Source organism: Panthera pardus, unplaced genomic scaffold (genome assembly GCF_024362965.1).
Source record: "Panthera pardus isolate Hobbes unplaced genomic scaffold, ASM2436296v1 HiC_scaffold_26, whole genome shotgun sequence".
Classification (NCBI taxonomy): domain Eukaryota; kingdom Metazoa; phylum Chordata; class Mammalia; order Carnivora; family Felidae; genus Panthera; species Panthera pardus.
The window spans coordinates 15,596,183-15,621,552 of record NW_026526832.1 but is presented as its reverse complement, the minus strand read 5'-3'; the positions used below and the strand labels follow the sequence as shown (position 1 = coordinate 15,621,552).

At 40.5% G+C, this 25,370-nt stretch overlaps 1 protein-coding gene across 1 annotated transcript in view; it reads right to left on the bottom strand.

Moving 5' to 3' along the window:
* Positions 1 to 3,916: 3,916 nt before the first annotated feature.
* SRD5A2 (steroid 5 alpha-reductase 2) overlaps positions 3,917 to 25,370 on the bottom strand; it is a 41,306-nt gene continuing 19,852 nt past the window's right edge. Inside the window, exons 2-5 of the mRNA XM_019448108.2 lie at positions 15,833 to 15,996; positions 11,260 to 11,361; positions 8,620 to 8,770; positions 3,917 to 5,623 (exon numbers count right to left, since the gene is read on the bottom strand). Coding sequence (XP_019303653.1) covers positions 5,557 to 5,623; positions 8,620 to 8,770; positions 11,260 to 11,361; positions 15,833 to 15,996 — 484 coding nt within the window. The 3' untranslated portion in view covers positions 3,917 to 5,556. The remainder of the gene's footprint in view (positions 5,624 to 8,619; positions 8,771 to 11,259; positions 11,362 to 15,832; positions 15,997 to 25,370) is intronic.

The window sequence follows — 25,370 nt, the reverse complement described above, 5'->3', positions numbered from 1 at the left end:
AGTTATGGATAGAACTGTTGAATCACTGTATTGAACACCTGAAACTAATATAACATTGTATGTTAACTATACTAGAATTAAAAATGTTTTTAAATATATTCCTTGCTCTAAAATCTACTTGGTCTGATATTAACATAACCTCTCCAGATTTATTTTAACTAATGTTTTCATAGTATATATTTTCCATCCACTAACTTTGTAATTTTAGCAGGTTTCTTGAATATAGCATATAGTTGGATCTTGCTTTTTTATTTAGTCTGGAAATTCTGCCTTTTAATTGGAATGCTTATACCACTTACATTTCATCTAATTACTGATATGGTTGGATTTAAATTTACCATCTCACTATTTTCTATTTTCCCCATCTGTTTTTTATTCAATTCTTCTGCTTTCCCTACATTATTTTGGGATTGAGTTGTTTTTTATTATTCCTTTCCGTTTCCACTATTAGTTTATTACCTATATCTCTTTTTTTTTAGTTGTCACTCTAGAGTTTATGCAGTATACATCTTTAACTTAACACAGCTCACATTCAGATTTATACCTCTCTATAGATTTAGCATAAGAATCTTACATTAATGAATTAACTAATTAAATGCATTAAATGCAACTAATTAATGAATTAATTAAAGAAACTTAATTGATTTTATGGCATTTGCTTTCTAATCAATGCTGAAAAAAATGCATCCCTGTAGGGAAGGATCCTTTCCTTTGGGGCCTCTGGAGTAAAGGAAAAGAAAGACCATGAAAAAGGCACACCCTGTGGATTCTTACTCCTCTGGAGGCTCCCATCCCCCCACTGGCCTCACCAAACTTGGATGCTACCATGCACTTCTCAGCACAACTCTATCTCTTTCTCACAAGTGTCACTGCTGTACAGACTTAAAACCATCTTTATGAGGTGAGTGAACAGAAACATAATTAAATTATTTATTGTGAGGTACAACCATATGGCTTGTGTTTAAAGAAATTAAGCATCTTCCCTTATGAAAAAGGAGCTCTAAGAAGAGCTTATTCTCTCTCCCAGAAGGATTCTTTCCCTGGGAGGATAAGGAAGGGATCAGACTTATGCAAACTGAAGACAAGAGAAAGGAAAGAATCCCACCCTGTCGGGAGAGGCTCCCTCTCCCAAGCCCTTTCCCTGACTTCATCGCCCACCTTCCCCTGCCCCTACCCCTGCTCCTCCTACATAACTGCCCACCTCCTCCACTTTCTGTGCTCTCCTCCTGCTCTCAGCCAGCCTGCCATGTGGGAGAGGGTACTGGACATCCCTTACCTAGCCTCTGACTTCACTGAGCAAAGCCAAACCCTGAAATTAACAAAGATTAAGACAAAAGGAACTAAACACAGGTTAGTACATATTTAACCTTCCTCAACAGTGCATTTCATTCACCCACATCCCAAGCTATGGCTGGTGGGAAGAAATGGGACATGATACAAATAACATAGAACCTTTTAAGATCACAGCTTAATGGACTTACAGAGAGAATGAGTAAATCTCTTACTTAAAAATAAATCCACTCAGTGGCTATTAAATCATCCAAGCACCCATATCACCATCTGGTACCATTCCTCTTTCTTTTATCATGGGATAGTGGAGATGCTATAAAACAATCAGCAGCCTTTTCTAGAAGGTTTTGCTTAGCATTTATTGTTACCCTAGCTTATTTGCCATGCCTGGACCTCGGCCCACAGCCTATTAGAGAATCAAAAGGCCAGGCAAGAAAGGAAATGACTCTTCATGAGTTCATTCCTTCATGTGCCAAGAACTTTATCTTTTGATTCGTGGTGAGATTACCGTAAGGTTACCACAAAAAGTCAAGACAGCTATTAAAAAACTGCAAGGCAGTAAAATCATAGGCTTATTTATTTGTTCCTGAAAGGGTTAGACCACCTAAATCACTATTTAATTGCAAATTTCTCATTAGAGGTCTTTTTCCCCCCCGCTTTTGAATACAGTAAAGCCAGTGCTGCTCCTTCTGGAGGTAAGCATTGGGGGTAAGGGCAATTTGGGACTGGAAACCCTTTCCAGAACACAAATGCCATCTCTACCCACCATGATCTCTACCACACCTTCATTTTATGAAACAGGTTCATGATAATGCATAGCCTGATCCTCTCCACAGAGTGCGGGTAACAGATTCCACAAAATGGATGTGACAATTGGTAGATTCTGAACTGTAGCACCACACTGAAGCTCTGGCTGTTTTTCTCCTGCATGAGTTCCTCAGAAATCTAAATGGTAGCCCCTAATGGACAAGAATCATGTCTAACTCAACAATATCCTCCCACCCCTTACCATTTTTTTCTATTTTAAATACTTAATAAATGATTGCAGATTATGTTCAGGCCTTAAATTCTATGTAGAGCCTATCTATGTGGGCTCTGCTGGGTCTCTCTTACAAAAGCCTGCTATGCCCTAAGAAGAAAGACAAACTTTTGTTTTTAAGTTTATTTATTTTGAGAGAGACAGAGATAGCACGAGTGGGGGAAGGACAGAGAGAGAGGGAGAGAGAACCCCGAGTAGGCTCTGAGATGCCAGCCCAGAGCCCGACCCAGGGCTCTAACTCAAAACCGTGAGATCAAGACCTGAGCCAAAACCAAGAGTCCAGATGCCACCCACGTGCCCAAAGAAAGACAAACTTCTGATTCTTAAAGGGGCAAGACAGGATGGCTGCTCTGACCAGCTATGTGACCTTGGAAGGCATTTTAACACTGCAGGTCTCAGTGTCTCCATCTATTATGTGAATGGGGCAGAACTAGCTGATGTCTTAAATGTGCTTTGGCTCTTTCATTCTGAAAACAAACAGAACACTACAACATCTCCCACAAGGTCAGGAGGAAAACGTTCCCTCCATGAAAGTTTCAGCAAGAGCAAGACAGAATATTTTGTTAGCTAAGCCACAGGCATATTTTAACCTCTTGTTTCAAAAACCACTCCATAGAATCCTACACTAACCATATTTTTGTTGCACTCTAGTTTTAGGAGAAAAGGGAATACATTTAAGGATGAACATACCTTCCCTTCAGACTTTTATTGTACTCCATCTGCATACATATTCTAGCCCTACACAGAGAAAACGAGTTGAAAACAACGGCCCTAGAACACTGAGAGTACTTCAGTTTTAAAAGAAGAGTTAAGATTACGTGAAGTTTAATCTACATTATATTTAAATTAAGAAAGTCCACATTAAGGACTCCTGGCTGGGGCTGATATGATAGATTGTAGGACTCTTGATCTCGTGGTCTTAGGTTTAAGCCCCACGTTGGGTGTAAAGATTACTAACAAATAAACTAAAAAAAGAAAAGTCGACGATCACATTAACTTGAAATGACAATAGGGTATTTAAAATTTCCAAATATGTAAGTTACCTTATTAAATCAGGGTTGGCCTAAAAATTCTAGAGAGCACCCTCTTGTGGCAAAAAATGCAATTGCTGAATGACAGTTTTATCCAGAGATTGCACCTACCAGGCAAAGAGCAGCTGCCATTCATCAAGCACTTATTACAGTTCAAGGACCAGCCCAGATATTTTATATGGCAATAAAATAAAAGTTTTAACAAAGGCAGTTTTCAATGTCATGGAGAGAACTGGAAGTCTTTTGTTTCACGGAGCCCAAGCTACACCTTAAGGTTTACTTCACTGAGAATGTCTCCCCCACCTGTATATTCTTGAACATGAGGGGTATCATCTAGCCTTAGCACATTCTTCAGCACCTTTCCTGCACCTTCTTGGAGTACTGAGCTGTGCCTGAGACACTCTGTTAAGTTATATTTCCCTTTTGTTTTCAACTCAGAGACCCTTATTTCAAGTTGACAAAATGAAGACAGAAGAGCAAAAAGGAAGCAATACTTTAAAAAAAAAAAAAAGGAAGAAAACAAAAGGCAAACAACAACAAAAAAAAACCCCACAGGTCAACACCTTATAAAAATCTTTATGAGTCCAGGGATCTTTCAATTCAAACAAAATTACTTAGCATCCATGATTTGAGAGGCATTTAATAAACAGAAAAACACTTATATGATTACAATTTATATTCTTCAGTAATATATATCATTCTTAGATCTTCTGAGCATCCTGTTTCTTATATAGCGAATTTCTGTACTTAGTACCTCATGTGATAAACCTAGTGTTCATTTCTCAAAAGGGCTTGCTAAATATTACCAACACTTGCCACAAACCTGGACCTGAGGGGACAAATATTTTCGTACATTCTGATTCAGAATGTTCAGCCCTCCCTAGAGAGCCCGATGTCAAGTTCCCATGCTAGGTGACCCCTCCACCGAGGTTGCAAATTCTAATGCCTACTAGCTGATCAGTCCCCATTCTTAGTGGGCTTCATGATCTCAGATCCTCCAACTTTTTAAAGACAATTGAAATGTAGAGACCTAACTTTGAAATTTTGGAAACTTCAAATGTTGAAAAAAAGGAAGTCAAACTATGTGTGAAGCCCTGTCTGAGCCAAACAAAACAGGCTTTCTGCCCAGTTGCGTCCCTCTGGTTCAGAGGCAGAGGTTCAGCATCTGCCCTCAGGGATTCTGAGGACTGCTCTTCAGTCTGCCCCCAGGAAATGCCTTCCTGATCAGATCCCGAGGATTGCAGTGAAGAAATCCCAGAAGAGGAGAGCTGCTGAGTGCTTCTGATATGCTTCAGTGTCACTGCAATTGTCTTCAGGCAAGCCATGTATGATCTTATCCAGTCAATTCCCTTCTTTAACATTCTCTCATTACTTGGATATTTCCACAGGTTTCAGAGAATACCAGAGTTGACAATGTCTACAATGAAACACTTTTTTTTAATTCTCTCAGGAGCCAACCAGAGTCATGTTTTTCTCTTTGTGGTCATGAAAAGCCGTCCTTCAATAAAACCCACACCAGTTTTGGGGATATCTCTAACAGGGATCATGGAATCTTTCAGAAGATAGGGGCACTGAGATAATGTACAAATTTGAAATGGGGTCAGTGCCTCGTTGCATCTTTAGCAAGATGAAGAGAGCCTCCTCTATTAAAAGTCCATCTCACATCTTTCATAATTAACTAAGGAAAAGGAAAGTGTGACTGAGTTTCCATTTGGGAGTAGATTTGCTCAGGATCCATGCAGCTTCAGATTTTCAATATCTGCTAATTTGTATGGGTTTAGAATATGTACCTTTAATAAAGTCTATAAGCAATGCCCTCAACTGGGAACCTCTCTGACTACAGAGATGTCTTACGTTGATGTAGAGTAGGTATTCAGCCACACGTACTCAGATCACCCAAAGAAGAAAATATAAGGAAGTTCTACACTTTCTAGGAGGAATAGCTAAGAAGCAGATAGATGCCTCTGTGTGGAAAAGAGCCTTGTTGAAGCTTCAAAAGGAGATCAGGAAAGAGACCCTCTGGGACAGTGGAGTACACACTAAGTACCCACCTCACAAGATCTCCAGGACAGCTGTTGGAACGCAAGAAGCCTACTATTATGTATATGCACAGTGCAGCTTTAAAAGTTACAGGTTCAGCTGCCTGATGGTGCTCGACAGTCATGTGGGAGCTCTGTTCCTTTTTATTTGGTTTCTTTAAAAGATGAATGGAATGAGGGCTTTCCGAGATTTGGGGTAGTCCTCAAACATCTTGAGGTAGAACCTAAAAGACAAGAAAGGATAATTATAATAAGCAGTGGTCAACAGTGGAGGTTCGCTGGGTCTGAAATCCTTATGACTAATCAACCTACAGTTATTCAGGGCCTGACTCTTCCACACGGCCATTTGTCCATCTTCTTTCTCCCTCCTGCACCCTCTTCTGTAAATGTTGAAGCTTCTTGTGTTGGGAAATAAAAAGTAACAGCCAGAGGACAGTGGTGATGGTTGCACAACATTATGGATGTACTTTAAGACGACTGAATGGTACATTTAAAATGGCTAAAATGGTAAATTTTATGTTATGTGTATTTTGCCACAATAAAAAAAAAAGTATAAGCCAGAAAGAATTGCTCAATGGATTCAACCGGGAAATAAGGAACCAAAGACCCCAAAGACACTGGGCAAGGTTACTCCTTGAGACCTGGTAATGTTCCCAGGCGAATATCCCCTCATGAGGCCTGGGAATGCCAAGAAAATGTTATCTTGTGTTATGGGTTGAATTGTGTCCCCCAGAATAGATGCTTGAAGCTTTAACCCCCTACCTGGAAATAGGGCCATTGCAGATATAATTTATTAAGGTAAGATGAGATCATACTGGAGTAGGGAAGGCCCTTAATCCAGTATGACTGAAGGGGAGAAGAGACACCACGACAGAGACAGGCAGGGAAGGAGGCCATGTGGGGACAGAGGCAGAGGTTAGGAATGGAGCTGTGTAAACCATGGGACACCTCGGACGGCAGGTGCAACCAGAAGCCGGAAAGAGGCAGGGAGGGATTCTCTCTTAGAGGCTTCAGAGAGAATATGACCCTACATCCACTTTGATTTCAGACTTCTGCCTCCAGAACCACAAGGAAATAAATTTCTATTGTTTTAAGACACTCAGTTTGCGGCCATCTGTTTTGGCAACCCTGAAAGATTAACAGAAGTTGTGAAATGGCTTTCTCCTTCAGTGACCAGTCTGTCCTCCTAGCTAACTGAAGCTGGTAGTTCTCAAGTTATAGTCAAGATGATGCACTCTGTTAAAGTGCCTTAATTTGAACTGGGGGACACCCAGTAATAATATGCGACGAGAGGTGGCAGGTTTCCGGTGCTATGATTATGCCCTCTGGGCCTCCCTCTGGAGCAGTCTGACCTAACAGGACAGGGCCACACTTAGGAATTTGTTGTGGCACCAGCTGGAAACCTCTGGTGGAAATGCTGTCCTTCCCCTGACCAGCTCCACTGAGACCACTTCTCAGGGCTCCTCGAACTGCTGGCTGATGCCCTCTCTGCCCTCTCCCTCTCCACCTCTGGTAGTCAGCAGACTCTGCCTCAAGAGAGGAAGGGTGGTCTGCAGCCTGTCTCCACCAAGTCTAGAAGGTGGCTGGCACGGGTCATGAGGACAGCTACTGTTTTATTCATTTCTGACAGGTCTGCGTAAATTCCACTCCAAGGAAAAGAACCCATTCTTGGTTTAACCTTCTAAACTATGAAATTAATCATTAGCCCAACTAAAACACCTATGCAGGAGCTTAAGGGTCCCCCAGATCCTGGTTCCAAGGCTATTCTCCCCTTGGCTATCGCTCGCTCTCTCTCTCTCTCTGTCTCCAGCCACAAAGGTCGTTTTATTTTTTTTAATTAAAAAAAAATTTTTTATGTTTATTTATTTTTGACAGAGAGAGAGAGACAGAGCATGAGCGAGGGAGGGGCAGAGAGAGCAGGAGACACAGAATCGGAAACAGGCTCCAGGTTCTGAGCTGTCAGCACAGAGCCCGACATGGGGCACGAACTCACAGACCGCGAGATCATGACCTGAGCCAAAGTCGGACGCTCAACCGACTGACCCACCCAGGCGCCCCTATTTTTTTTAATTTTTAAATTTTATTTAAATCCAAGTTAGTTAACATATAGTATAATAATGATTTCAGCAGAATTTAGTGATTCATCACTTACATATGACACCCAGTGCTCATTCCAACAAATGCCCTTCTTAACAAATGCCATTTTAGAGAAAGGATCTGAAATTCAAGTTCAAAGCCTGGTAACAACTTAGCATGTTACTTTCCTTCCCCCTGCAGTGGAGACATTTAGTCAATGCTTTGGTCCCCACCCCATCCGAGGTGCAGGGTTTGGGAGGGAGGTGGAAGTTAGTAAAGCTTTAGGCTAGCCCTACAGAGAAAAGTTTCCAAACCCATACAATTCCCCAGGTGAGGGGACAGTCCTGAAATCATACCACATAAGCACTCACTTACCCTGCCTTCCCAGGAAGCCACCAATGACCTTGGCTATGATTTATGGATGGAGGAGGTAGAGGGAAAGGGAAGTACCCATACCCAAGTAAGCCCGAATATTGCACAGATTCCAAGAAAATAATTCTGGAGTTTCCAAGGCTCTTTGATTACCTGGACTGTTAGCACCAAGCCTAGAATTAAAGAAAGTAGCCCCACAAGACCTGGGGCCAGGCTGTCCCTTGGTGGGACTGTATCCTGGCTGTCCCTCAGAATTACCTGTGAGGCTGTGGAAAGTTCTGCCCACGGAACACACTTAGAAATGTGGCAGAAGTGAAATGAACTGAAGCAGAGAAATGGAAGTGAGTTGAACTGAAGCATTCCTTGTGCCTCTTGACCCTTCCCTATAGCCCACTGCCACCCAGTATCCACCCACCAGCAGGTAAGCCTGCTAGGAGGGCACAGAGCCGCCTAACATATGAGGACACAAGGTGCTTCTCCCTGGGAAGCCTTCTTCATCAAGGCGTTAGGTGGCTCCCCAAGTCACTCCCCAATGGGTTTAGTTTTCCTCATAGAAAAAAAAAATTTTTTTTTTTTACAATACTGTCATCCGGCTAAATTCCAAGTTCAGTGAAAGCCCAGGAAGTCAGAATTTACCAGTCCAGAAAACTGTATCAGTTTTACCTTATACAAACACATGTCTTAGTTTCTACATCTATCTGACTCCCAGGATTGAAAGCCTGTTTAGAGAAGAAAGCTACTTGGATGCTGCCACCCTGAGTGCAAAGTTTACCTATGGTGGTGAAAAGCTCGTAGCCCAAGGAAACAAAGTGAGAAAAAGGCAAATGCAAGCGCTGGGAGTGACCACGTGGCCAGGGCATAGCCGATCCATTCAATGATCTCACCAAGGAAATTGGCTCCAGAAACGTAGGTAAACAAGCCACCTGCATGCAGAAGAAAGAAAGAATCATCGGAACTGGATCATTGCCACATTAAAACCGCTCCTCCTATGTAGAAATACAAAAGGGAGCTACGATGGACGAGGGGCTGAGGACTTCCTTATCGTCACTGTAGTCTAGGGCAGTTTTCTTGGGGACAAGGGAAAACAAAGTGATGCAGCCTGTTGTTCTCGGAACATCCCAGAATCATGAGGAGTGGCAGCAACTTCTTGACAGGCTCCAGGCAGTCGCTAGCAACGGCTGCACCACTGGCTCCCAGACAAGACGCGGAAGAGGGGCAGGAGGTGTGGGGTTTGTTTCGTTCTATTAAGTAATGTTTCCAGGCCACCTCTCACCTTCTCCCTTCTCCCGTGGACACCCACATTGCGGCCAGCATATTTCACGCTGGCGCTCAGACAAAATGCAACAACACACAGGGTGACAATAATAAAAAACCTGAGTTGATGCCAGAAGTAGATTTGGGGACTGTGCCCCCAGCCCCCCGCCGCCGTGAGGTCTGCTTCTGCTGATTTTCAAGGTTTACTTTTCTATCCAACCATGTATGTCTGATACCAAAACTATAAATAGAAACCAACACATTTCCAATGATAGTAAATATATCCACTTTCTGCCCCACACTAAACTGGGAAACTCACCCAAAACTAGTTTTCTTTCCACAATTCTATAAAGAATATTTTGTTGTTTTCTTATTTTTTTTAAGTTTATTTACTTTGAGAAAGAGGGAGAGAGAGCACACATGTCTGTGTGGGAGGGGCAGAGAGATAGGAAGAGAGAGAATCTCAAGCAGGCTCCCCACTGTCAGCCTGTAGCCTGATGCCGGCCTGGAACTCACCAACCCGGGGATCATGACCTGAGCCAAACTTAAGAGTCTGATGCTTAACCAGCTGAGCCACCCAGACGCCCCAGGAATATTTTGTTTTCAAATCATTCTCACCCCAAGAATATTTTGTTTTCAAATCATTCTCTAACATACCTTAAAGTTGGAAACTAACTTCGACAATGGAGCTTTTAAGAGCATTCTTTGCTCTTCTTTGTTTGGTTAGTGAGTGAATATTTAAAATCCCACAGCCCCTTAAATTTATCTTCCTTAAAGATGACACTGCCTCAGCAGTTCCAGACCTGTGATTTTCCAGACCCTGGGAGGAACCACTGTCCTACTGCAAAGGGTCTATAAATTGCCTGTGAATGCAGCAAATGGTATTTATCAATGTATGGCATTATTTTTGTTTTATGTAGATACCATTAGGATGTCAGCAACATTTAAATTTTTAAAAATGAATATTAATACCATATTGTAACTTAGGAAAATTTAGGTTCCATTTACATCAAAAAGGATGGGAGCCATCCTTTTTAGGTTAAAGGAGGTTAAACCTATATAAGTACCACCTAAAATATCCAAGGATTACTTGGACTGGTTCACTCTCAGCTGCTTATGTTTGTCAGCCTTACACCCTGATTTCTTGGGAACAGTTAGGGTTTCAAATATCCTGTGACTTTTTATATCTGAGAATGCATTTGTAGTTGCAAGACCTCCCATCCTAATTTGTGATTAATTATGGCTCTCCACACCTTTAAGAAAATACAAGTGGTAGGAAATATACCCCTGACTAATCACTAGACAAATCTAGGTCAACTGGAAAAGACAAGTCATACGGGATTCATCTTTATCTGCTGATTCAGGAAGGACCAACACTCTGTGTACACATGATGCTTAACTTTTTGCGTTAACCTGACTGGGCCATAAGGTGCCTAGATATTTGGTTAAACACTATTTCTGGGTATGTCCATGAGAGTGTTCCTGGAAGAGATTAATGTTTGAATCTATACACTGACTGAAGGAGATTTCCCTCCCTGATGTGGGTGGGCCTCACCCAATCCACTGAAGGCCTGAATAGAAAAAAAAGGCTGAGTAAGGGAAAATTCACTCTCTCTGCCTGACTGTCTTTAAGCTGGGATGTTAGTCTTTTCCTGCACTCAGATTGGAATTTACACCACCAGCTTTCCTGGGTCTCCAACGTGCACGTAACAGATCATAGGACTTCTCAGCTTCCATAATCAATTCCATAATCAATTCCTCAGAATAAATTTCTCCATATATATATATATATATCTGTATCCGTATCTGTATCCTAGTGGTTCTGTGTCTCTAGAGAAGCCTAACCCAGCACATGTAATCGTACCTATTGTAACTAGGTGGTAGCCTATTTCCACCTTGCCCCCAGCCTTGCACTACCCCACCTTTAGGGTGTTATGATCTCACACCTTCCTGAGGATGCCTCTGCCTTTCTTGAACTTCCAGGTTTAGATAAAAAACACAAATGTGTTGTGGGGTGGGAGGGGATGTCAGAGGCAAATGGAGATATAGTGTGTCATTTGTGCCCTCACTGCCCCCCCCCCATTTGCCGTTCATAGCATAATCCCTGGGAAAGGCTCCCAAGGAAGAGTAGAAATCTGGAGGGCAGGAGAGACATTACCTTGTGGAATCCTATAGATGACTTCTCCAGGCTTCCTGAGCTGGCGCAGTATACAGTCACTATGAATGTTGATCCCCATTCCCAAAATAAATAAGAAGACACCTTAGCAAAGAAGACAGAAGGAAGAAGTTAAAAATGTATCCTGATTTTGGTGTTTTTCTCACAAGCTAAGTTTTTTTTTCTTCCTAAAAATGGAGACAAGGGCATTCAATTTCAAATTCTGAGGATGCTACAAAGAATGTCAAAGGGTGGCCAATTAGTCATGGTCCCAAATTTGGTGGAGAGGCCACATTGTTTCATAGAACTGTGTCATATGATAGAGGCAGGTGGCAGAGAAGAAAAAGGAAGAAACACCATGGGCCAATACTTGAATGAATGAATGAATGAATGAATGAATAAATGAATAGCAAGCTTTTGACTCATTCACAAATAATTAAATTGTGATTGGCAAACTCAACAAGTAATTCCAAATCCCCTTCCTTTGCCTTCCCACACTATAGAGGCTGGAAGTCTGAAAAGTGGTCATGTGACCTATTTCTGCCACAAGGATGTAAAGGGAAGTGAATGTTCTGGGCGTTTCCTTGGAAATGTTTTGCTTTTCTGATAAAAGGGCAGATGGAACAGCACCTCTTCTGTCACCCTCCTCATTCATTGCCAGATGTGATGCCTCAAGTTATAGCAACTGTCTTGCAGTCATGGAGTGAATATCATGAGGACCACATACAAACATGTTAAGAACAGTGGAAAAGAAAGTATAGAAAGTTCCTGGGATCTTAATGACATCTGTAAGCAATTGAAGGGATGCAGAAGTCACCTGCCTTTGAACATTCTTGCTATGTAAGAAATATAAATTCTTAATTATTTAAGTCATTATGAACTGGTTTTCTGTGACTCAATGCTCAGAGCATTCCTCATTGATACATCCATTCGCATGAAAGTAACATGAGCTGGACTGGGGAGACTGGCACCTAGTAAACTGGTTTCCACCACTGTCAGTCAAACACACACACACACACACACACACACACACACACTTGTTCCCCATTCATTGGTTCAGAAAGAGCCCTGGTCTGAGGTGAGGAGAGCCAGGATCAGGGATGCTAGGTCTTACACCCCAATGGGCACCATTACAACCCAGAAACACTCTATTTTTCCACATAGATGCCCAACCTCACCTCTCAACGATGTGTATTTGTACCGATCAAAACACATGAGGCAAAAAGCAAGAACACTTGAATTCAAAACAGTCAGATCTACTCTCACCTCATTTAGTGTGATATGAAATACGATATGATATGATTTTCAGTCTTGTCTAGTCGAAAGATCATTGGCCGTGGCATGGCATCAAATGGTGACTACACTTATCTTGGTGATCTCTGAATAATGTATAGAATTGCTGAATCACCATGTTGTGCATCTGAAACTAATATAACATTGTATGTCAACTATACTCCGATAATAATTTTTTTTTTAGTTATTGGCCTGGAAGAAAAGGAAACTGGGGAGAGACACCAATGGCAAGACATTGAGAGAAGGAGGGGAGATAGCATGCACAGCAGTGGACAAAGCAGGAACCTTGGACTCAGAGTCTGTGCTGTGTGTCCTTGGGCAAGTCACTGACCTTCTCTCAGCCTCCATTTTGTCATCTGTAAAATGGAGATTCTAACAGTACCTATTTCACAAGGATGGTACAAGACTCACTTATGTGTTCATTCATTCACCTATTCATTCACTTATTCATTCAACTACTATTTACTGTTACTATGTACCAAGCACTGTCCTAAACATCAGGGATACAGTAGTGAGAAAACAGTTGAGGTGTCTGTTCTCATGGAGCTTACATTTTAGTGGAAGAAAACAAATGAATTCAAATAATTAAAATTGTTTTAATTATATAATGTCACACCAAAGCAGAAGATCATAGGATCATGAGATAGAGAATGAGCTGGGGAGGGGAAGTGGTGTCTCTACTTTAGATGAGGTGGAAAGGGAAAGCTTTTCTGAAGATTTGGCATTTGTCCTGTGATTTGAATAATGAGAATGCATAGATCTGAGGGACAGCAATCTAGTATAGGGATTAGGTGCAAAGGCCCTGAGGCTAGAATAGGTTTACCGTGACTAAGAAGTAGAAACTTTGTAGTTGAAACTTTAAGATAGAGGGAAAAGTGAGAAAATGTGGACTGGATGATAATTAAAAAAAACACAGTAAGCATTATATACCTTGGTGAGGAGTTTGGATTTTTAAGTGCAAGAGAAAGCCAGTGTCAGGTTTTAAGCAGGGAAAAATAGGAACTTATTTCTGTTTATTAATATTACAAAAGAAATAAGTATGTGGAATACTACATGTGAATTTGTAAAAATAAGAAAATCAAGACACCTTATTCCCACCACCCAGAAATTACCACCATTAAACACCTTAGTGCGTATCCTTCCAGATTTTCATCTTGTGTAGTATCTAGGCCAGATTTCAATTTCCCCAGGAAGAAGCAAAATGCTCCTTATAGCTGGGTTGAGCAAACCAAAGTCCAACATAGGACCATATCTTGTAGTTGGTCATTATCTCTTTTAAGACCATTTTGACCTCTACCTTTTTAAAACATTTTTTCAGGGCACTGACTTCTTGAAAAGACTGGACTCTTGTACCTCAGAATGCTCCCCTTTCTAGATAAGACTGGCTCATTTTCTCATGGTGCCATTCAGCTTACTTCTTCATTTGCCTTATTTCCTGTAAACTGGCATAAGTCATTTTCCTGTGTGGTTATGTTACCAGCTTGATATATAGTTAGGTACATTTATTTGTTTGTTCCCAATTTTAGGGAACTTTTTCCATTTCGATTTTTTTAAGTTTTCTTTAAATTTATTTTTTAAATTCAAGTTAGTTAACATACAGTGTGGTATTAACACCCAATGCTCATCCCAACAAGTGACCTCCTTGATGCCTATCATAGATTTTTTTTAAGTTTTATTTAAGTAATCTCTACACCCCACATGGGGCTCAAACTCACAACCCCGAGATCAAGAGTTACTTGCTCCCTGGACCAAACCAGTCAGGTGCCCCCACTTAGATTTTTTTTTTTTTACCTAAGTTATGAAGTTTTGTGATTCAAAGGACACAACCATATCAAAAGAGAAGCTCTGCCCACTATCCCATTCTCTTTCCCTGAAAACCTATGTGTCACCTTTTTAGTTTTTATCAATCTGATACTCCCTTTTCCAGTTTTATACACACACACACACACACACACACACACACACACACTTCCCTCCCACCATTTTTACATGACAAATAGCATACTATATATACTGTTCACACTTGATTTTTATATAACCACATATTCTGGAGACATCTTACAGGAGCACACAAAGACCTTCCTTGTTTTTGTTTTATTTTGTTTGTTAGTGTCTGTGGCTCCAGAACACTCCATTGTGTGCGTGTATCGGCATTCATATAACTAATCCTCCAGTCTTTTGTGTTTTCTTTTTACTTCTTTTTTTTTTTTTTTTTAAGAGAGAGAGAGAGAGAGAGAGTGCACAGAGCAGAGGAAAAGGGCAGAGGGAGACAGAGACAGAGACGCTTAAAGTAGGCTCCATGCTCAGTGCAGAGCCTGATGCAAGGCTCAATCCCGTGACCCTGGGATCATGACCTGACCCTAAATCAAGAGTCAGACACTCAACCAACTGAGGCACCCAGGTGCTCCCGGTCATTTGTGGTTTCAAATGTTGACTCTGACTGCTGTGTGCAAAAGGGGCTACTGAAGGCCAGTACCAGTGGTAGGAAGCTTAGTTTGAAGTTCACTGTCGTGGTCCCAGCAAGAGGTCATCGCTGCTCAGATTAGGACAAAGTTGGAGCAGTGAGGGAGAAGTGAGGCCAGTTGGCACAGTTATGGAACTAAATGCAGCTGTACTAGGCTGATGGATAGAACTGGATGTGTGATGTAAAGAGAAAAATTAAGGATAATCCCTGTATTTTGGTTTGAGTCAAAGTAATGCACAATTGAACCTTCCCAACTTGAGTTCCTCTTGCAGATAATGCACAATTAGTGTCTTCTACTATTTTAGATAAATGGTCAGGAAAAGTCTCTTTGAGGAGGCACAACTTGATAGAGACCTAAGTAAAGTGAGGGACCAATCTCCATGAATATATGTGGACAGAACATTCTAGACAGAGGGAATGGTCTGTTTGAAAGTTTTGGGGCCAAACCAGCTTGGCCATTTCAGGCCCAGCAGGAAGTTCCCTACAGCACAGTAAATGGATGGAGGCAGGAAATAGGGTTGGGAAATCGTGCAGGACCAACAATATTTGGGTGTCAGAAGCAGAGGCAGTGGTAAGGAATTTGTATTTCATCCTGAGAGTAATAGAATTCTGGAGGATTCTCGGGGCGGGGGGGGGGGGGGAATGATGTTCTTCAAAGTGCTCTCCTACTGCTTTATAGAGGAAAGACTGGTAGCAGGGAGAGAAGGGAAGGGAGTCACTAAGGGTTATTGCAGTAGGGTGGGGAGAGGTGATGGTGATTCAGGCTGTTGGAAGGGATATTCACTGGGGTGTGGGTGGGAGATGGTCAGGTGTACTCACCCAGGCTAAACCGTATGTCTGTGTACCAATCAGCAGGGTATTCAGCACAGTAAATCAGATAGTAGCCTTGGAGAAGTCCATTTCCCATGCAGAAAACAAAGCCTTTGATGAGGAGCACAACTGGAAAAGGCCTCCCTCTAGTACGCAATGAGTAAACAAATGTCCTGGGGTATATGGGAAAGAAAGGACAGGATACACTGTTTAAAAAAAAAATCAAATAAGATGAAACAATAAACAATTATATCAAGCCCATTTTTTAATTAATTAATTAATTATTTTGAGAGAGAGAGAGAGAGAGAGAGGAGGGCAAAGAGAGAGAGAGGGAGGGAAGGTAAGAGAGTGTGGAGCCCAGAGCGGGGCTCAAGTACACCTGGAGCAGGACTCAAATGCACAAACTATGAGGTCATGACCCGAGCCAAAGTCAGATGCTAAAATGATTGAGACACCCAGGTGCCCCACATCAAACCCATTTTATAAAATCATTTTCCGGTGAACTTATGCAAAGAAGAATATTATTATTCAATTCTACAGCAATCATTTATGCTATTATTTATCTCGCTTCATTAAAATCCATAGTAGTCACCATTTATTACCTTATTTTATTCTCAGACCAGCCTTGAAAGTTACATTTCCTCTCCATCCAGTAGTTAATAAATTCAATCCTATGAGCCCAGAATTGGAGATCAGCTTTATATCAATCTACAAGTAAAATCCATACTATCCTGAAGAAAGGGAAAGCCTGGCCTGCCCCATGCAGCAGTGCAATGACATTTTTATAGCAGCCACTCAACGATGCATTTTTCTATGTCTCTCTGATAGACTTAATTACTGATATTGTAGCATTTCTAGAAAGTGGACTGAAGAATCTCGTGAGAAAAGAGAGAGATTCCTCTAAATGTTATGGAATCTAGAGTAATCTAGGAAGATCGAACTAAAAAAAATAGAAATAGCCTCAAAATAAAAATTTGCCAAGGTATAATTGAATGCTAGACATCAACTATATCTTCTTTGTAACTTTCCTTCTTTTATCGTTCAATATAACAATCATACAGGTAAGTTCATAAACCTATGTGAACAGGTCTTTAAGATTTTTAAAAATATTTTTATTTATTTTTGAGAGAATGAAAGAGAGACAGAGTGTGAGCAGGGGAGGAGCAGAGAGAGAAGGAGACACAGAATCCAAAGCAGGCTCCAGGCTCTGAGTTGTCAGCACACAGCCCGACGCAGGGCTCAATCCCATGAACTGCAAGGTCATGACCTGAGCCAAAGCCCAACCGACTGAGCCACCCAGGCGCCCCGTGAACACTTTAATGCATAACTATTAAATAAACACCCATATAATCACTAAGCAAGTCAAGAAATAGAACATTCCCATCACTCCCAGAAGCCTCCCATGGGTCCCTCCCTATTCATGGTACCACCATCACCCCAGACATAACCACCATCCTGATTTCTGTGATAATTTCTTTTTGCTTCTTTACAATTTTACCACATTTGGATGCATCTATAAAAATATGGTTTATTTCTGTTCATTTTTAATTCCATACGAATGGACTCATATTCTATGATTATTAGAGTATCATTAATGTCATGTCTTTAACTCATATTGTTAATATAAGCATGTTGTTGCATATAAGCTATATAGTTCAAGCATGTTGTTGTATATAAGCTATATAGTTCATATACTTTCATGGTTGTATATTACTGTTATGTATGAATGTATCACATGTGTTTATCTATTTTACTTTGATGGATATTTGGGTTGCTTCCAAAGTCTTATAACCACTCATTATTTAATGATTTTACATTTTACTTTTAAACCTTTGATACATTTGGAATTTCTTTTGTTGTAAGAAGTTAGATAAGAATCCAACTTAAATCTTTTTCCTAATGGTAGTAAATTTACTTAATTCTTTTTTTCACTGACATGCACTACCATTGGTATTATTAAATTGCCATAAAAATTGATTCTTCTTCTAGACTCTCGATTCTCTTCCATTGATCTATTGATTGCCAGTATTACACTGTTTTAATAATTGTACTTTTAATATATATCTTAATACTAGGTGGGGCTATTTTTTAAGTAAACTCTACTCCTAATGTGGGGCTCAAACTCACAACCCTAAGATCAAGAGTTGTAAGCTCTAGTGACTGAGTCAGCCAGTTGTAGGTGGGGCTATTCTTAAATCATTACTCTTTTTGAGGCTTTTCAACTTATTCTATATTATGTATTTCTTCATCTGAACTTTAAAACCAACTCATGGAACACTCACCCCGCAAATTTTAGAAATACTCCTAGATGTAAAAATTAATTAAGGGAGGGAAATCGCAGAAGGGGGACCTCTAAGAGTTTGTAAAAAAGCATAAAAGCAAAGAAAAAATTGGCAAAAAAAATAAAAGTCAAAATCAACTTTGTCAAAACTCTGGGATTAGCCCAGACTTGCAGCCACATGGGGAGCATTTAGGCAAGAAAATAGCTGAATCTCAGGAAGGGCCACAAACACCGTGCATTTTAACTTACTCACCTTAGTCCCATTTCCCACGTTCCAGCTCAGCACAGCCTCAAAAGTAACAGCCCTCATTCCCAGGATTAGAGGGAGGAAAACAGGGCTGGAGCCTTAGTCCCAAAGAGAAGTCATCATGTTATCTGTCTGGTGGTTCCCCTCAAAAGGCTTGTCTTTTGACCACCTCACTCAACCTTACCCAGGGCTAAATGTTTCTGGGGAAGGGGGATGTTTTTGAATGTTTTACTAGGACAGTGGCCTGAGGCAACGGATAACAGGTGGGGCAGATGAAAAACTCCTCCAAAAGCTTTAAAGGAAAGATGGAGGAATGAGATGTCCATAAGGGGTTTTGAAAATCTCAGGTATGTTTCTGGGAATCTACACAGCCATGAACATGCATAGGGCCATGCACATGTTCAAAAACAGACCTGAAAATGTCCTACACTCTCACCTCTGATTGACCTTAAGGTTTGCACAAGTAGCTAACAAGGCTAAAAGCAGAGCTGTAAACTACATGGGTGATTACTGAACAAGTCCCTTAACAGACACCCAGAGGTCCTTGGCAAAGACAAGGGAGACTTAATTGGTTCCAGGTGTTTAGGGAAAGCTCTGTCCCATCATTAAGTGATCATGAGCTAACAAGCTAACAAGCAGTGACTTCAGTGGCCACAACAATAAAGATGAAGACTTCAGAGAATGAGTTCAGAAAAGTCGCTAAGCAAACAAACAACTATGACAATAGACAGCAACAACAACAAGCCCCTGGGAGGCAGGGAGAATCTGATTCCCAGAGCTGCCACAAAGTATCATCAGAAATGCTTCATTTTCAACAATCAACCGTGGGACATACAAAGAAACAGGAAGGTATGACCCATACACAGGGGAGAAAAGCAACCAAAAGACGGTGATGCTGTCCCTGAGAAGCCCTATCACTGAGCTTACCAGACAAAAACTATAAATTAACTATTTTAAATATATGAAAACATACATTAATACAACAACTTGCCCACAAATATTTATAGCAGCATTATTTATAGTAACCAAAATGAAACAACCCAAACGGGAATGGATGCTGAATGGATAAACAAAATGTTGTACATCCATACAATGACATGTTATTAAACCATAGGAAGGAATAAAGTAGTGGTACATATGCTACATGAATGGACCTTAAAAACAATATCCTACATGAAAGAGGCCAGTCACAAAAGGCCACATATTCTATGACTCCATCCATATGAAATGTCCAGAACAGACAAATCCTTAGAGACAGGTGGTTGCCAGGGGCTGGGGGATGAAGGAATGGGGACTGACTGCTACCAGGTACAAGATTTCTTTTGGGGATGATGAAAATATTCCAGAATTAGACAATGGTGAAGGTTACACAATTTTTTCGACATACTAAAAACCATTTAATTGTACACTTTAGTATGATGAATTTTATGGTATGTGAATTATATCTCAATTTTTAAGTTAACCAAGAGAAAATTCAAGCAGTGGTGCACAGGGGTTAAATTGTAAGGCTTCTTGGGGTGCCTTGGTGTCTCAGTCTGTTAAACGCCCGACTCTGGGTTTTGGCTCAGGTCATGATCTCACAGTCTGTGGGTTCGAGCCCTATGTCAGGCTCCATGCTGATGGTGCAGACCCTGCCTGGGATTCTCTCTCCCTCTCTCTCTGCCACTCCCCTGCACTCACTCGCTCTCTCTCTCTCTCTCAATAAATGAATAATTTTTTTTTAAATTGTAGGGCTTCTTCCATTTACTAGCTCTATGACCCTGTCACCTAACTTAATTCGTTGTGTCTGTCTCTTCATCCACCCCCATTTCATAGGGTTGTGAGGATTAAGTGAGTCAGTATATGCAAGGTGCTTAGACCGGAACAAAGAAGAGATCAGTAAATGTGTTGTTTCTGGTAATGTGTTTATTAGGTTGTTGTTGACATTACCCTTTTATTCAGGTACAGGTGGTTCCTTTGCACTAACTCAGGTCTTTTTTGTGTGTTCCCCAGTACATTTTTAAGTTTCTTCACATAGATTTTGCACATTTTTTGTTATGTTTAATCCCACGCTTTTTAAAATCTTATTTTGTGTGACTGTCAATGGGATTTTCCATTGACCTCTATTAACTGATTGTTTTACATATAGAAGGCCTTTGATTTTTCTACTATTAATATATTAATTTTGTTCCCAACCACATCCTGAATTCCTTATTATTTATAATGGCTTTCCAGTATATTTTCTTTTTTTTTTTTTTTTTTTCCAGTATATTTTCTAGGATTTCCTGTAACTAATGTTATACTTCACTCTTAGAAGATTCTGGAAGGCTTCATTCTTTGACCGTGCTCTGGAATGACATATAGCACTAGAATTACACAGTCTTTAAAAATTTGGCAGAAGCTTTTTGTGAAATCTGTCTGGGACTACACTGCTGGGAGGAGGGTTTGTTGTTATTATTGATAATATCCCTATTTCTCTCAGAATAATTGGTTTCTTTGTCTTATCTATGCCTTCTGGGGCACTCTAGTAAGTCCTGAAAAACACATGTTTTTTATACAAAATCATGCTTATCACTCAAGTTTTTAAATGTATTTGCATAAGGCTGAGAAGATCATACTTTACGATACTTTTAAACTCTCGGTACATTTTCTTATTACTCCTTCACCACAAGGGTCTTTCTTACTATCCTTTTATAGCCACATCCTCTCCCCATTCCTGGTAACCACTAACCTGTTTTCATTTTCCACAGTTTTGTCATTTCAAGATTATGTTAAGTGGATCGAACATATGTAGTTTTTAAAGTGGTTTTTGTCACTCAGCATGATTCCTTCAAGATTCATCCAAGTTCTGAGATTTATTTGTAAGTGAAAAAAAGGAAGCTGATAAAGAGTATATTACAAAAAGCTTGCCATCGTTTTGTAATCAAGAAAAGGAGGTGCGCCCGGGTGTCTTGGTTGGTTAAACATCTGACTTCATGAGCCCCCCGTCCGGTTCTGTGCTAACAGATCAGAGCCTGGAACCTGCTTTGGACTCTGTGTCTCTCTCTCTCTGCCCCTCCCCTGCTTATGCTCTGTCTCGCTCTGTGTCTCAAAAAATAAAATAAAACGTTTAAAAAATATTTTAAGGAAATAATATATATTTATTTTTTATAAAAGCATTATTGAGATAAAATTCACATATACAAAATTCACCCTTTGAAGTGCACAATTCAGTGGTTTTTAGTATAGTCACAAAGCTGTGCAGTCATCATCACCATTATCTAATTCCAGAATATTTTCATCACCCCAAAAAGAAAGCCCGTAACTGGTGGCAGTCAATTACAATTTTCCACACCCCCAACACCACCAGCTTCTGGTCAACAACCAATCTACTCTGTCTGTAAGGATTTGCTTCTTCTGAACATTTCTTACCAATGTAATCACACACGATGTGGTCTTTTGTGACTGAGTCCTTTCACTTAGCATAATGCTTTCCACGTTCATCCACGCTGTACTGTGTATCAGAACCTCCCTCCCTCTTGGGGCGCCTGGGTGGCTCAGTCGGTTAAGCGGCCGACTTCGGCTCAGGTCATGATCTCGCGGTCGGTGAGTTTGAGCCCCGCCTCGGGCTCTGTGCTGACAGCTCAGAACCTGGAGCCTGTTTCAGATTCTGTGTCTCCCTGTCTCTGACCCTCCCCCGTTCATGCTCTGTCTCTCTCTGTCTCAAAAATAAATAAAAACGTTAAAAAAAATTAAAAAAAAAGAACCCCCTTCCCTCTTAAAGCTGAATAATATTCAATTATATGGATATACCACAATTTGTTTACCCATTTGTCAACTGATAGAAATATGGGTTTTTTCCACTTTTTAGCTACTAGGAGTAATGCTGCCATGAGCATTCATGACTAAATTTTATGTGAATGTATATTTTCCATTCTCTTGGGTAGATACCTAGAAGTGGAATTTGTGGGCCTTATGGTTATATTAACATTTTAAGGAACTGACAAACTGTTTATCAAAGTGGTCACATTTGCTTACTTTTGCAAAACAAAACAAACCCTAAAGGGTAAATGAGAAACTAATTTTAAAAGATACTTAGCTATAGACGGCAGAAGGAAGGGAAAGGATAAAGAGTATAAGGGATTGAGGTGGAAATGAAACGTCACTGAATTTACCTTTTTTTTAAAAAAAAAATTTTTTTAACATTTATTTATTTTTGAGAGATAGAGTGAGACAGAGCACGAGTGGGGGAGGGGCAGAGAGACGGAGGGACACAGAATCCAATGCAGGCACCAGGCTCTGAGCTGTCAGCACAGAGCCCGACGCAGGGCTTGAACTCACAGACCACAAGATCATGACCTGAGCTGAAGTTGAATGCTTAACCAACTGGGCCACCTAGGCACCCCATTTACCTTTTTATATAGCTTTGAAATATGGCCCATGTGAATGCCTTTATGTTTAAAAAGTTGCAAAAAGAGCAAACTGTAAAAGTGAGAACAAAGAGAAACATAAATCCAGTTGTATATAAAGTTGGTAACACAAGCACATACACAAAAAGAATCCTTTCAAGTGACTTTTGAACATGGTACTATGACTGTATATCCTTAGTGGGACAGAAAGAATGGCACAGAAATAACAACTGATTTTTTTATTTTTATCAGTAATAATGGTATTGTAATATAAATTATTTTATTAATATTGTCAGAGAAAGCCAATAAGTACACATGCTATTGTGATTAAGAACTAAGAACTAAGAACTAGGGCTCCTGGGTGCCCTAGTCAGTTGGGTGTCCATCTCTTGATTTTGGCTCAGGTCATCATCCCAGCATTGTGGAATTGAGCCCCACGTCGGGTTCAACACTGAGCACTGAGCGTGGAGCCTGCTTAGGATTCTCTCCTTCTCTCTTGCTCTCTCTCTCTCTCTCACCCCCTCTGCCTTTCTCCCCTGCTCACATGCTCTGTCTTTCTATTTCTCTCTAAAATAAAAATAAAGGTAAAAAAGAAACTAAGATTTTTGGTGTAAAAGAAAAGGATATGAATATAAAGTCAAAGGAAATGTAATGTTGAATTTGAATTGGAGGTATCATATAAATTCATGAGTTGTAATTCTGACCCACTCAAAGACCTAGGAGTAATGACACACCCGTAGCAATAAGCACCAGGTCTTCATTTGTGAATGCTATTCTCTAAAAGAAGCAGGCCACCATGAAGAAACAGCTCATTCCAGATCAGAGGCAGAAAAAGTATAAGGTGAGACAGAAGTGTTTTGGTTGTGTTGGAAAGTAAGGAAACAATCCAAGATCAAAAGGGAGATGACCAGGACTGTCAAAATTACATACGTGCCAACCGGAAAGGAGTTCCACTGGCCAAATTTGTAACAAACTGCATATCAAAAAGCATAATGCCTATAGTTGATGGTTAATATCTGTAAACTGAGGATAATCTTTACTACCTCATTGGATTCCTGTAAAAATTAAATGTTTATGCAAGGAAAAATGCCTGACACAGGATAGTTGCTGAAGATTTTGTTTCTCTTCCCCTTCATACCCCATGAAGCCTTGAGGGCCTAAAGGTAGCTTAAGTTCTGGAAGGCTACAGAAAGGTTATTTGAAAAATTTTTTAAATAGTTTCTTGCCTCCCAGAGTGGCCCTGTCAGTGCCAACAATGCCCCCAAACTGGTGCTCGCATGTGAGCCATGCTTCCAGATCAAATCACATATCTGCCTCACCCCTAACCTCTAGACATTTTAAATCTGAATGCAAAGCCAAAACTCATCATATCTCATCCAAAGGAGTGTGTTATAATCAGAACAGGCTCATGGCTATAATAAAGAACTCTAAAGTATCAGAGTTTCCACATAACAAAAGTTCATTTCTTGCTCATGCCATAGCATAATGTTCAGCGGTGGTGCTCTGCTCCACAATCATTCAGGATCCAGACTCTTCCAGGCCATTTTCCTCCTCTGATGGGCAAACAAAGAGAGAGAGCATAGAGGATGGTGTATAGGTTTTCCCAAGGGCCAGGCCGTAGGCTGGAAGTGGCCTCACTGGGAAATGTAGCCTCACTGGATTTCCCAGCAGGAAAAGGAAAAGAGGATTGGTGAAACCCATCATAAGGAACAGGCTCTCGAAAGTCAGGAGCCCCAGAAGGGCAAATAATCCTTCTGATCTGAATGATTTTGCTGCTGGAAAGCTGGAAGCAGTTCAAAATAAATGTCTCAATGTAGAAAGCAATAAAAACAATGAAGATAAAGGAAAAGAGAGTCAAGTAGCCCAAGAGGTTGACAATTAGTGCTATGGAGGGTTGCAGGTGAGTTTCACATTCAGATCCCACATATGCTCTGAGACTCAGTTTTCCTGATCTGGGACCACTTTGCTTTAATTCCCTCCTACACTGCTAATGACATTTTCATTCTCTTGTGTTTGTTCTGATACAGAGACTGATAAGTACTCTGTAAATATAAAGTTTTCTATCACTGCTAAGTAAATATTCATTTTGGGGGACTCTTATTGGAAAGGGTTAACTGAAATTCCAAATTCAAATTAAATTAAAGAAACAACCTTTAAAATTACACATCTTCCATAGACCAACTCATATTTAACTAAGTCTTCTTCAAATATAAATGCTATTGCTAAGATTATCAAGCCTATTGAAGACTTTTCACTATATGAAATTTTAGATTTCATTGTCAATCAAAATAAATTTAAATTCTATATGTAAATACAAGGTTTCCATGTATATATTTACTTGCTATGTGTAGTAATAATTCCTTCCTCAATCCATGTCTCCCTTCATCCACCACCCCATTGTTTTGCTTTCCTTTACAGCAAAACTCCTTCAAAGAGTTATCTATACTTGCCATCTCTCTGTCTCTCCTCCTCTTCTTTCTTCCTTCCCCAGCCACAGAAACTGATCTTGGCAAGACCACCAGAGACCTTCATATTTCCAGATCCAAGAGTCCATTTTCGGCTCTCTTCTTATTTGACAAGTTAACCTCTCCATCCTTCTGGAAACACTTTCTTCACTCAGCTTCCAGCACACCACTTTCTCTTGGTTCTTCT